Source organism: Rana temporaria, chromosome 5 (assembly GCF_905171775.1).
Source record: "Rana temporaria chromosome 5, aRanTem1.1, whole genome shotgun sequence".
Taxonomy (NCBI): domain Eukaryota; kingdom Metazoa; phylum Chordata; class Amphibia; order Anura; family Ranidae; genus Rana; species Rana temporaria.
This window is the reverse complement of record NC_053493.1, coordinates 425,656,578-425,671,024: the sequence shown is the minus strand read 5'-3', so window position 1 is coordinate 425,671,024 and position 14,447 is coordinate 425,656,578. Positions and strand designations below refer to the sequence as shown.

At 44.1% G+C, this 14,447-nt stretch overlaps 1 protein-coding gene across 6 annotated transcripts in view; it reads right to left on the bottom strand.

Moving 5' to 3' along the window:
* Nucleotides 1-14,307, bottom strand: part of LOC120941731 (zonadhesin-like) — a 138,804-nt gene extending 124,497 nt beyond the window's left edge. For 2 of the 6 annotated variants that reach the window (XM_040355355.1, XM_040355357.1), the window contains exons 1-2: nt 14,116-14,300; nt 12,649-12,753 (exon numbers count right to left, since the gene is read on the bottom strand). In XM_040355355.1, the coding sequence (XP_040211289.1) occupies nt 12,649-12,753; nt 14,116-14,211 (201 nt within the window). In that variant the 5' untranslated portion in view covers nt 14,212-14,300. Of the gene's footprint in view, nt 1-12,648; nt 12,754-14,115 lie in introns of all 6 variants that reach the window. The other 4 variants (XM_040355359.1, XM_040355360.1, XM_040355356.1 and 1 more) reach the window with 3 other exon arrangements.
* Between the last annotated feature and the right edge of the window lie 140 nt (nt 14,308-14,447).

Below are 14,447 nucleotides of genomic sequence, written 5' to 3'. Positions count from 1 at the left end.
CTTCTCCTCATGGTCTAGTTATGCACATTGAAGCAAATGGCATTGGTAAAATTAGAACCTGGGAACTGTTATGCCAAATGAAAAGGGATGTTCATGCCGTTAAGCTTTTGTTTCCAAATACCATTTTGGCTTTCTCCGAAATGATTCCACGGCTCCTTTTGTCTCCTTCAGGGAATTTATTTCATGTAGATAGAATTAGGAGACGTCTGATTAGGACTATACATAATTTTTCTAGTGTCTTCAGGTGGTTTGTCATTTCGTACACATGGAGCTTGAAGGTTTTGTACCTGGGATATTCAGGAATGATTTAGTACACTTATCAGAAATCGGGGTGGACATATTCAATATGGGCCAGCAAAGTTTAATTGAAAGTGCCCCGGTGTTGGGGGGACTTCAGCCACCAGTTTCCCTCCTGGCCTTGGTCGGTGGGGAATAGTCGTTCAGCATTGTCTGGATGGACACCGTGTAATTTTTGTGTTTTTGTATTATAGCCAGTAGACATGTGCACTGATTGTCGTGGGTTATTAGGAAAATAATAATAATAATTTAAGATTTACTGGCAGAAATATGAAAGTCCAGTAGGCCTCAAAATTGAAGTGAACTATTGCAAATGGAAGCCTTTCAGAAAAGAAAAAACACACCTTAGCTCATGTTTGCCAAGTGTCCAAGACATTAACAATTGGATTAGTTATCTATAACGTTTACAAGCTTGGGTTGAAAGTTTAGAACAATGATAATAGCTTTCTCACCAAACAAGATGTTTGAACTGGTTTCAAGTGAGGAGGTATACCCAATGGTAGTTTTAGTGGACACTAATGTTGACTCTAGCTTTCCTAAAAGCAATGGATGGTGTTGACCAAGAAGAGTCCCTAAGAAGGATTTGTGTACACAGCTGGACAATATTATCCTGTCTTCAGTAAGAGACAGATTCACAAAGGACTTACGACGGGCGTATCTCCTGATACGCCGTCGTAAGTCCGAATGTGAGGCGTCGCATCTATGCGCCTGATTCATAGAATCAGATACGCCTCACTGTTGTCAAGATACGACTGACGTAAGTCTCTTAAGCCGTTGTATCTTGAGTGCATATTTACGCTGGCCACAAGGGGCGCTTCCGTAGATTTACGCGTAGAATATGCAAATGAGGTAGATACGCCGATTCACGAACGTACTTGCGCCCGCTACGCCGTTTACGTTAGGCTTACGTCCGGCATAAAGTTACCCCTGCTATATGAGGCGCAGCCAATGCAAAGTATGGATGTCGAAACAGCCGTCAAGTTTTATGTCGTTTACCTAAGTCGTACGTGAATGGGGCTGGGCGTAGGTTACGTTCACGTCGCATGAGTGGACCCGGCGTATCTTAGGGAGTAAATTCGACGTGATTCTGAGCATGCGCGCGCAAGCGCCGTTCGTCCGGCCATGCATTTACATGGGGTCACGCTTCATTATAATACAACACGCCCACTGCCTTCCTACTTTGAATTACGCATGCTTACGCCGGCCCATTTACGCTATGCTGCTGGTAACTTAGGGAGCGAGTGCTTTGTGAATACTGTATTTGCCTCTCTATGTTACGTCGGCGTCGCGCATATGAGATGCGCTACACCCGCACAGAGATACGCCGATCTCTGTGAATCTGGCCCATAGTCGTCCCAGCATAATATAAATATTAACGTAAACAGATAATCTCACAAAAAAGGTGAGACACCTGGTGGTTGAAAGTGATATTACTTGAGGATTCCAAAGTCCAGAGAACAGTTATTCATTAAGTTGTCAACCAATAGAAACTAGACACTTCGTCACAGGAACTCCCAGATGTGCAACCAACCTATGAGATAAGGACACATACCGGTTGGGCAGAACTTAGTATAAACTTTATAGTCTTATTGTCTGGATGGGTATTTAAATGGAGGAAAATTAGATGAGGGGGATCAATGGAGCAATGAATCAAGGACTGAAGGATGACTCAGGACTGACTCTGACGGGGAGGGGCACACTAGCACCATGCATGAGGACATATTCTTATCCCAGCAAGATCCATAGAAAGTCACTGCAGCCATTTAACTCTGGTCACTTGCAAGTAGGAAATAGCCATTTTGGAATGGGTAATTAGGTCATTTTTGATTTTATCTTGAATCTATTGTTGTTCTCTAAAATATTAAAGTATTGATGTTGTTCTCAAAAATATTGAAGTATTGAATATTTTGCAATTATGATTTATTCTCATTAATCAATAACTGGTAGATTTTTCTCTAAAGAGTACATTTTTCATTATATTTTTCTTTTTACATAGTTCCAATCTTATTGACAAAACAAACGTCCAATTTATTTCACATTGTTAACCACTTACTTACCTGCAGTATAGTAATGGTTGGACATGGGAAATAGACGCTTTGTTTCATTGTCATTTACACAAAGTTATTGAGAATTTATCATGGCACAAATATCAAGTGAATGCCCATTTTGGGGGTATTTTTTATTGATCTTCAAGTCGTTCATGTAACGCAATTGGTATTTTAATTTCATGTAAATATTCATATTTTGTCAACCAATAAATGTAGCTATTTTGTATGATCATACGTCTCCGTGAATACATTTCATATTATAGACTATGGCATATAGATTGATTTGTATTCAAAAATATCTTCATTAAAAAAATAATTCAAAACAAATACTGTGCGGGTGAAGATGGCCTTAACCACTTCCAGACCTGCGCACGACGATGTACGTCCTATTTTTAAAGATTGATATCTCGGTAACGGCAGCAGCTGCTGCCACAATCGAGGTATAAATCTTTAGTGTGCGCGGTCTGGAATCCGATAATGGCGGTCTCCGCGGCGGATTCACCGCGAGATCGCCGTTATCGGTGGCGGGAGATGGGCCCCCCCCCCTCCGGCCGCTCTCCCGCGCCCTCCGCCGCTTACCGGAGCCGTCGGTAGCGGCGGAGGCGATCGGGTGCTGTCGGCTGGTGAGCGGGGACGAGACTGAAGGAAAAATCTCCTTCGCTCGTCCCCATAGCTCGGCTGGGCGGAAGTGACGTCAAAACGTCAGTCCCGCCCAGCCTCTTAAAGAGACAAATTTTTTTTTTGGTCATTTGAAAAATGACATTTTTTTTTTTTTTTTGCATTTAAGCCCAAATATGAGATCTGAGGTGTTTTTTGACCCCAGATCTCATATATAAGAGGACCTGTCATGCTTTTTTCTATTACAAGGGATGTTTACATTCCTTGTAATAGGAATAAAAGTGATCAAATTATTATTATTTTTTTCAGTGTAAAAAATAATAAAATAAATAAAAATAAATACGAAAACAAAAAAAAAATTTTTTTAAAGCGCCCCGTCCCGACGAGCTCGCGCGCAGAAGCGAACGCATACGCGAGTAGCGCCCGCATATGAAAACGGTGTTCAAATCACACAAGTGAGGTATCGCCGCAATCGTTAGAGCGAGAGCAATAATTATAGCCCTAGAGCTACTCTGTAGCTCAAAAAATGCAATCTCTAGAATTTTTTAAACATCGCCTATCGAGATTTTTAAGGGTAAAAGTTTGACGCCATGCCACGAGCGGGCGCAATTTTTAAGCGTGACATGTTGGGCATCATTTTACTCGGCGTAACATTATCATTCACAATATATAAAAAAAATGGGCCAAATTTATTGTTGTCTTATTTTTTAATTCAAAAAAGTGAATTTTTTCCAAAAAAAGTGCGCTTGTAAGACCGCTGCGCAAATACGGTGTGACAAAAAGTATTGGAATGACCACTATTTTATTCTCTAGGGTGTTAGAAAAAAAAATATATAATGTTTGGGGGTTTTAAGTAATTTTCTAGCAGAAAAAACTGTTTTAGTCTTGCAAACACCGAATCTGAAAAACACCTAAGGTCTGGAAGTGTTTAAAAAAGCAGAACATGATGAAAAATGTGTTCATTTTCGTTATATTGATTTTTTGAAATTTTTGGGAAATTCAAAAATTCCGAATTCGGAAATAAAAAAAATCCAAATTTTCCGATTTTCAAATTTCAGATTTTGAATTTTCAAATTTTCGAATTTCAGATTTTTAAATTTCCGGATTTTCGAATTTCCGAAATTTGAAAATATTACAATTTCGAAAATTTCGATTTTTTAGAATTTCTGTTTTTTATTCTTTTTCTTTTAATCTTCTTTTTATTGGTTTTTAGCAAAGCAAGAGTATACAGAGACCTAGGAGGCATTCCTCTGGTTTAAGTCAGTCAATACATAAGTAACAGTATTATCTTCATAACAATTCATCTAGTAAAAGTAAAAAAAGTAAAGGGGAAGTGGATCTCTTTTGGGGGAAGAAAGGAGGCTCATAATCTGTTACATTATCTCTCTTCCTATACTTGATCCTTCCATACTACCCCAGGTCTACTTTGTTGATCCGCCCCCCTAATACCACTTTGCCCTCCTTCCCTTTTGCCACCTGACCGACGGGGGATCCGTGTCCCGTCGGGCTTGGGGCTACTAATCTGTTCCTCCTGCCTTACCTCCCCTATACCCCCCCCCCCAACTAAACAAAACAAGCACCAAAGAAATAAAAAAAAAAAAAAAAAAAAAAAAAAAATACTCATAGTACCTCCCCCCATCAGGTCCCCCCCCGTCCACTCCTCCCTTAATCCGCGTCCATCAGGGCCTTTCCCTCCTCCGAATATCTGAATGTGTTCCACTCTGCCCATGTTTCTAAATATACCTTCCGTTTTTGCCTTGAGGTCCAAACCAAATCCTCCATTCTATTCAAATTTTCAACTCTGTTAAGCCACATTCTTATAGTTGGAGGAGATGTCTGCTTCCACGTCCCTGGTATACATGCTCGCGCAGCATTTAGAAGGTGGCAGGTCATTGTTCTCTTATATCGTCTCGCTGACATCTCTGTATCTTGCAACAGATAGAAAGACCATTCGTCTGGTAGCTGCGTCCCACTAAATCTCTGTGTTATTTCCCGGACCCTACCCCAATAGTTTAAAATCTTAGGACAGGCCCAGAAAATATGCATTAGGGTTCCTCCCCTCTTCCCACACCTCCAGCATCTATCTACCATGTCTGGATAACACTTATTCAATACCTCCGGTGTCCGGTACCACTGTGACAGGACTTTATAATTCATCTCTTGAGTCTTTACACACATAGAAGTTTCAAAAATATTCCGAATTATTTTGTTCTTTTGTTCATCTGTAAAAAGTCTCCCCAGTTCACGCTCCCATTTATGGAAGAAGGGTATCTGAAACTCCTCTGTTGGGGTGTTCAGTAACTCTCTAATTCTCGATAAAGGGTGCCGCAGGGTCCCTTCCCCGCTGCAGTACCTCTCAAACCTTGTCAAGGTCCGCCCGTAACTAGCTGGGGGTTTCAAGGTATTAAAATAATGTTGTAATTGTAAAGACCGCCAAAAGTCGAGTTGATAGGGTAGCTCACCCGATATCATCTCCTGTCGAGTAGTCCAGGCTCCCTCCTTCAGGAAGTGCGAAGCCTGGAACCACCCCTGCTCTATTAATTTACTAAATGGTCCTTTCATCCAGCCTGGTTTAAACTGTGGGTTTCCCAGAATTGGGAAAAGTGGTGAATCATCCGTTGATAGTATCCCTCTGGCAAATAATTTATGGGCCACCCGAAGAGTGGGACCTATCAACGGATGTTTCTTAACATCATTTGGGAGCCCCTGGTAACACCATGCTGCCCTCTGCAGTATACAGTCGCACTGATCTTGCTCCAACCCTGGCCATAGCTTGTCCCCTGCGTGTCTGCTCCAATCAACAAGTCGACATAGTAACGCCGCCTGGTAGTATCCATAGATGTCTGGGGCCGCTATTCCTCCGTCCCGTTTGGCTAATGACATTACCCGAGCCTTAATTCTTGGACGTTTGTTCGCCCAGATAAATCTATTAATAAGGGACTGTGTTTGCTTAAAAAAGGATTTCGGTATTGCGACCGGGAGTGTCTGAAAGAGGTACAGATACTTGGGCAACACACTCATTTTGACGATGCTGATTCGCCCAAACCAAGAATGGAACCCCCTCTGCCATCCATCCAGGAGGACCCGTATTTTAGACAGTAAAGGCACATAATTAAGTTTAAAAACTTGTGTTAGGTCCGCCGGGATGGATGTGCCCAAATACGTGAGGGAGGTGTCTGACCATCTAAATCTGTACTTTAATTTTAATAGCTTTAAATCTCTCCCTGGGATCGCCACTCCCATTGCCTCCGATTTATCGTAGTTAATCTTAAAATTTGACCACTCTCCATACTCACTCAGTTCTTGTATTAGCTTGGGAAGGGATTCCATTGGGCTAGTTAAACTAAACATCATGTCGTCTGCGTATGCTGAACATTTGTACTCTGCACCTCTCAAAGACACCCCTTTAACACCGTTATTCAACCGCATTTTACTCAAAAGGGGCTCCACTGTCAGAGCAAATAATAACGGCGAGAGGGGACATCCCTGCCTTGTCCCGTTAGAGAGTTTAAAGGGTGACGACAAAACTCCATTCACTCTAACCTGCGCCACTGGATGTGTGTAGCTACTTGCAATCCATTGCAACATCTTTCTACCGAACCCCATGTGTCTCAACACTGCAAACATAAATTGCCAATTTATCCGGTCGAATGCTTTTTCTGCATCCGTCCCTACAAAGACACATGGGGTTCGGGAAGCGCTAACCAGGTGGATCAGGTTCATAGTCTTAACCGTGTTATCTCGGGCCTCCCGTTTCTGCACAAATCCCACCTGGTCTTTATGGACAAGTCCTGGTATATTCTGTTGGACCCTCCCTGCTAGAATCTTAGCAAAAAGCTTCAGATCTTCGTTCAGCAAAGAAATCGGTCTGTAACTCCCCCTTTGGGAGGGGTCCTTTCCTTCTTTAGGGATAACCGCTATTACCGCTTTTAATGAGTCGGGGTGAAAAGTCCCTGATTCCCCTAAATTATTAAACATTTTTATCATATATGGGCCCAGCTCTGGTAAAAAGGCTCTATAATACTGAATGGTATATCCGTCCGGCCCGGGTGCTTTCCCCCCTTTCCCCTTCTTCACTGCCTCCTGAAGTTCCTCTAGTGTAATGGGTTTTTCCATCTCTTGGCTCATTTCTGGGGTTAAGCTCGGGATACCCGAAGAGGTTATATAGTTATCCATTCCCACCCGGTCCTGTGAATTTGTTTGTAAGTTATATAGGGAACCATAGTATTCTCCGAAACTCCCTGCAATTTCCCTAGGTAGCACCATTTTCTCTCCACCTATCCCCTGAATCATTGGAATGTAGGTCTTAATTTGTTGTTCCTTCAATAAACTTGCCAGCTGTTTTCCACTTTTATTCCCAAATTCATAGCTCTGCCTTTTACCATTTTGTATTGCCCTTTTGGCCCTGTATAAAAGTATTTCTGAGATCTGTCTACGAGCTGCCCGTAAATCCCGTTCTAACTCTGGAGTGGGGTACTGTTTATGTCTTGATTCCAGATCTACAATTTCTGTCATTAAAGTTGTTACCTTTAATTCCCTTTCCCTCTTGATCCTTGCCCCATGCTTCATCAGAACCCCCCTTATTACCGCCTTGTGGGCCTCCCAAACCACTCCCAAATTACAATCCAAGGTCTCATTAGTCTCAAAATACCACTTTATTTCCCTCCGTATCTCCTCTAAAATAGGCTCCACCTGCAGTAAACTTTCATTCAATCTCCATGGTCCAGGCCCCAAAGAGCGAGAATCTGCTAACGCATACCTCAAAGAAATTGGGGCGTGATCTGTCCACGTAATCTCCCCTATTCCAACCTCTTTTACCGAATGTAGCTGGTTATGTGGAATAAAATAGTAATCTATACGTGAATAGCTCTTATGTGGAATAGAATAATATGAGTAGTCTCGCTCCCCGGGGTGCATCAATCTCCATACATCTATTAATCTCGCCTGTTGTAGCATATGTTGAATTCGTTTCCTAGTGCCCCCCATAACTGAGGATCCCCCCGATGATGTATCTACTTTGGGGTCTAATGGCATATTCAGGTCTCCTCCCATCAACAACTGACCTTCCTGAAAACCATCTAGATCATTCAAGAACTTTTTCAAGAAACTATCTTGTTGTATATTGGGGGAATAAAAGGTGGCCAAGGTAGTTACCATGCCTGCTATAGTCCCTTTCAACACTAAATACTGCCCCCCTGGATCCACCAATGATTCCATAAATACCCACGGGGTGTTTCTTGAGATCAAAATAGAAACTCCTCCCCTTTTGGCCTCTGGATTCGTCGCATGATACACCCATGGGAACGACCCACTTGCCAGATAGAACGGCCCTCCTGTTTTAAAATGGGTCTCTTGTATCAGAGCAATATTACTTCCCCTTTTTTTCAAGTCTTGTACCAAAATCTTCCTTTTTTCGGGTATATTTAAGCCCTTAACATTTATTGATACTACTGCCACGGTATCCATCTCCCAGTCAATAAGGCGCCCACGGAAACGGATCAAGTCACAACCTGGGGATCCACCGGGGGGGACCAGACGGGCGAGGAGAAGACAGGAGAAGGAAAGAGAGAAGAAAATAGAAGAGAAAGAGAGAAAAAAAAAAAAAAAAAAAAAAAAAAAACCCCCCAAAAAAAAAAATAGAAAAAAGGAATAAACTAAAAATAGACCCCCACCCCTACCCTACTCTATTTGATATCAACGGACGGCGGGGAGGAGATCGTAGGTCCTCCTCCCCTTCCTCCGGAGATATCTATAAGCCCCTGCTTTTACACTCGCTATACCCTATGAGTGTTGACCTAGTAGGGGGACTTCACCCGCGCATTTCTCGGTAAGGGAGCTCCCCTCACCCCCGCGGCTCCTTCCAACCACTGAAGAAAGAGAGTACTAATTAATCTCCCCGAGGGATCAAGTCTTCCAAAAAGAGAAAAAAAATAAATAAATGGAAGCGACCCTGGAGGAAGGGGAAGAGAAAAAAAAAAAAAGAAAGAGAACAAACATCTTCCTTCCCTTCCCTTCCCCCTAAAAAACAAAAAAACAAAGGAGGAATGGCCCACGGCCCTTCCTCCCCCCTGGCACCTAAAGTATTCGCAAATCAGTCTTTGCCCTGCAATATTTCTCAAATAACCCCCCCTAACCCCCTCCCCCCGAAAAGATTATTAAAAAAACACCATTCCCCTCTTGGTTCCCTCCATCCCTCCGTCCTGAGGCTTGCTACCCCCCTTGCTACCCCCTCCCACTCAAACCTTACATTTCCCGATCAACTTCCTATCACCTTCGACTAACACATTTAGGATCTGTCGTTAGCAGGTGTAAAAACCACTCATTACCATACTCCCTACCTCGCTAGATTACTAGTATGATCAAGGGTCAATCGGGTTGATGTTATGAAGGGGGGATTCAAATCTGTCTATACAATATACAATTATACAATATACAATTATACAATATATACAATATATTTCCCCCACCTTCCCTTCCCTCCCTGGTCTCCTCCCTCCTCCATCATCGTCCTGGACCCCCCCCCCCCCTAGCAACTCCCCACTTTAATGTGACCCCAAAGTGATTGTGTTCTCGTTGTGCTCTCCTTGTGCTCTAGAATTAATTCCCCTTATACATTAATAACCAGTTTATCAGGCTAAACCGGGAGAAAAGAAAAAAAAAAAAAAAAAAAAAAGAAAAAGGGGAGGGAATCCTATCCTTCTCTAAACCCTCTCTCTCCCTCCCCCCTATGTATATTGTGTGTTGTGTATTGTGTATTGTGCAAAATATCCCTTCTTCTACTTTGTGTCTTCCATGATGCCCATAGTACCCATCATACCCAATCCCCCCCCCCCCCAAAAAAAAAAAAAAAAAAAAAAAAACCTACAACACGAGAAAAAGAGAAAAGAAAATCCCTATATATTAACCCCTTATCCCACCCTCTTCCCCTCCCCCCCTAGGACCAGGACCAAACCAGAAATCTCTAAAAAAAAAAAGGAAAAAACAAGGGAGAGACCACCCAGTTCATGGAGAGACCCACTAGAGACCCACTACCTGGTCTATTAATCCTAAAAAAAAAAAAATGGAAAAAAATTAAGCAACGGGGGTGGCGTAGCATAACGCTCTTCTGACATATCTCTATACCCCTAAAAAAAAAGGAAGCCATGGAGGGGCCCACTAGACCCGTAACAAAAAATTCCAACCCCCCCCCCCGCTCCCTCTGTACCCCCCCTCTACCCCCCCCCTTTACCCTCTCCCCCCCCCCTATCACCCACATCAATCAAACCCAAAAAAGCTGCCCCTATAAAGGAGCCCCACCACCCCCCCCCAAAAACAAAACCCCCCCCCCCCCAAAAATCAAACGTGTCACAACCAATCTCATGCTAGGCATCATATATATATAAACATAGCCAGGTTACACATATTCTCCAGTCCCTTCCTTCAAGCACTGAACCATACTCATGTTTGTCCCTATTTATCTTTAAGCGTTATCCTTCCATCGCCGGTAGTCCACGGTTATTCCCCCGTCCGCTCCTTCCCCCCCCCCCCAAAAAAAGGTTTCCCAAAAAAAAAAAAAAGGGCGCGTCCTCCAGAAACAAACATTTCCTAAAAAAAAAAAAAATTCCGAGTCTAACTCCTTTTAAAGTCTGTTGCTCTAGGGTTCAACTGTACCCAGTCGGGTACCTCAAATGGTTCCGTTTCCAAAAACGCAAATAGGCCTGTAAGGTCATCTCTTGAACGCAACCAAAATGAGGACTGTCCCTTCTTAATAAGAACTGAAATGGGAAACCGCCATCTGTACGACCCCCCCCCGGCCTTTACCCGGTCAAGTACAGGACGGAGTAGCCCTCTTCGGAGAAGAGTAGCGTTGGATAAATCCGGCAGAATTTTCACCGCTGCCCCGTGGAAGTCAGTAGTCCCCACCTCCCATGCCCTCCGTAAAATTGCCTCCCTTTGTGAAAAGTAATGTAATCGACATATGATATCCCTAGGACGGTTGATGTCTTTCGATTTGGGACCCAGGGCTCTATGCATTCTGTCCATCACATAATTCACCGGGGCCGGTTCCTTCATCAAACCCTGCAGAATATGATTAACAATGTCCTGCACAACCTCCTGATCAGCTGGCTCTGGGACCCCCCGGATACGTATATTGTTACGACGGTTCCTATCCTGGAGTTCCTCCAACTGTAACTGCAGGGAGACCGAAATGTCCCTCTGCATACTCCTCTCCTTCTCCAATAGCCCCACCCGCTCTTCCAGTGCCTTCAACCCACTCTCCCCCGCTGACGTACGGGTCTCTAGGCTCTGTAGTTCGTCCTGAACCCTCTCAAAGTCCTTAGCATGTGCCTCTTCTACTTTAGAGATCAGCTCTGTAATGTCAGCCCTAGTGGGGAGGGCCTGAATTAGGGTTTTCAAAATGTCCATTTCACTTTTTAGCTCTCCAGCTTCCCGCCCTGGGGGTGCAAACAAATGGGGACTTTGTGGTGCGGGCTGTAATGCAGGCTGCAACGCGGACTGTAACACCTCCACATCAGATCTAACAATCATCCCTTGTTGGGGTAACAACACACTGGAGCCACCGCTCACCTGCATCTTCCCATCCGACAGACCGCGCTTACCTTCAGAGAGACGACCCCCTCCCTGTTTTGCGGGGAAGTACTTCTGAATCTCCTGCTGTTCCGCGGGTCTGGGTGTGTAAGTTGGCGTTGAATTTTGTACTGCTGACGTTGCAGCTGCGTTGCGGGATGTCCGACTCTCCCTCAGTCTGCCCGGGTGCATCTCTTGCTACCACACTCAGGGCTCGTTCAGGGTTCGCACTAGCACCCCAGCCACTTATGAATGGCACTTTAAATAACCTTAAATGACGCTTATCCCGGCCCAGGCCACGTCGGGGGGGTCCCACCGCTAACTTGCTGCCCGGGGAAAGGTCCAAACAGAGTAAAATAAAAATAAAAAGTAAAATGCACCTCTGTATGTCCGTATGTCACTCCATATGTTGCTGTGACCTGACCACCCGAACCACCAGTCAGCCGTGCTCTCCTCTCTCCTCCTCTCTGTCACTATCCACACGCCCGTTCACGTCGGAGCTCCGAGCAGGTTGCAGATTCGCGGCTCCTCACCGACACCCCTCCCAGGGTGCGTCACTGCTACGAATGCCGCCGACTATTCGATCATCCGGGAACACTTCCCCACCGAGAACGGGCCCGGAACACACAGCGGTGGAGTCAGGTATAGTAGGGGGTAAGAAGCCGACTCGTTTAGTCAAATCACCGCATCAGGTACTTCCTGGAGCCGCGGCGGGGGACGGGAGCTCACCACCTCACTCCCTCACTCAGCCATGCGCAGGCCACACCCCCCTCTGTTTTTTATTCTAATCTCCGATTTTCTCATTTTGGAATTTCAGATTTTGGAATTTCAGATTTTCTAAATTTTGATTTCCTCATTTCGAATTTTAAATTTCCAAATTTCCGAAATTTCAGATTTCTGCTATTTCGAATTTCAGAATTTCCGAAATTTTGAAATTTCAAATTTCTGAATTTTCAAAAATTTAGAATTTCAGAAATTCAAAAATAATTGGTTGTTGGTCTACTATGTGAACAAATATCTCCTTTGTTCTAGCCCATGTACATGGAGTAGTGCTGGACGAATAATTATGGAGATTATTTCATAAATAGACCCCAAATCGTCATCTTCATTCCCTTACCCTGCAACGGTCCTCTTCTCCCCATCCGCAGCACGGGAGTCCTATCCTGTCCCTCTCGCTGGGTCCTGCTGGGACTGTCGGCTCTCCGGAATCCATCGACTTCTTCTACAGAATAAAACACAGATTTATCATTCGGTGATGACAAGGACCGGGCAGGACCGGCTTTTCTTCGACAATGGGAATCAACACTTTTAAAGCAAAACTGCATTTTATTACAGAGCGAGACCTCCATCCCCTCCCCCCTACAGGGATACAGATAGTCGATCGTTATCTTATATCCAATGATGTTCCCGTCACCTGCGCAGCACAGAGATCACCGCAGACACATGGGCGGGTCTGATGACAGGAGGGATTGGGGTCATTGGGAGTAATGACCAGTATGCCAGGACCCCGCCTCCAGTATGACCCTGTACCCGCCTCCAGGGGGCGCAATGGACACATTAAGGGAAATCTCATGAGGGGGGATATGATCTCCATGTATAAATACACAAGGGGGGGGTATGATCTCCATGTATAAATACATAAGGAGGGATATGATCTCCATGTATAAATACATAAGGGGGATATGATCTCCATGTATATATACATAAGGAGGATATGATCTCCATGTATAAATACATAAGGGGGGATATGACCTCCATGTATAAATACATAAGGGAGGATATGATCTCCATGTATAAATACATAAGGGGGGATATGATCTCTATGTATAAATACATAAGGGGGGATATGATCTCTATGTATAAATACATAAGGGGGGGATATGATCTCCATGTATAAATACATAAGGGGGGGGATATGATCACCATGTATAAATACATAAGGAGGATATGATCTCCATGTATAAATACATAAGGGGGGATATGACCTCCATGTATAAATACATAAGGGGGGATATGACCTCCATGTATAAATACATAAGGGAGGATATGATCTCCATGTATAAATACATAAGGGGGGATATGATCTCCATGTATAAATACATAAGGGGGGATATGATCTCCATGTATAAATACATAAGGGGGGATATGATCTCCATGTATAAATACATAAGGGGGGGGATATGATCTCCATGTATATATGCACATAGCTTTTTTTTGGGGTTAATTTGACAACGTTGCTTGATATGACTGTCTGGTAAAAATTTTGAGCACCAACTGCCACCGGCGCTTAGTCTTTACCTATTTGAACCAATCACCACAATCACCTATATCAGTGATGGAGAACCTCGGCACCCCAGATGTTTTGGAACTACATTTCCCATGATGCTCCACTACACTGCGGAGTGCCTGAGCATCATGGGAAATGTAGTTCCAAAACATCCGAGGTGCCGAGGTTCTCCATCACTGCCCTATATACGGCTCTAATGTGACATCATCAGGTTACAGGTGAACTAACCAATTAAAATCATTACCCAGCTGGTGTTACAAAGAAATCCCGGCTAGAATACCCGCTACCCACACTCACCTCTCCTCCATCCCGGTACTCCGTCTTGCCACCATTAGATGGGGTCACCAGCAGCACACAGACCACGAGACCCCCCAAGATCAGCAGAGACCTCATAACTGATCCTCACCCCGATCCTCACTACAGCAACAAGACAGAAAGACGTTCACCTTCTGTATACCTCACAGTGCTGAGAGCAGTTCTTATATACACCACCTTTACCCTCCCCCTCCCCTCTTGCTGGGACGTGCCGGCTACAGGATCCAAACCTACAGATGAGGCAACACACCCTTCCCTGTTCTACTGTCACGTCGTCAGTTGTGTTTTAATGATGATATATGATTATTTCCTAG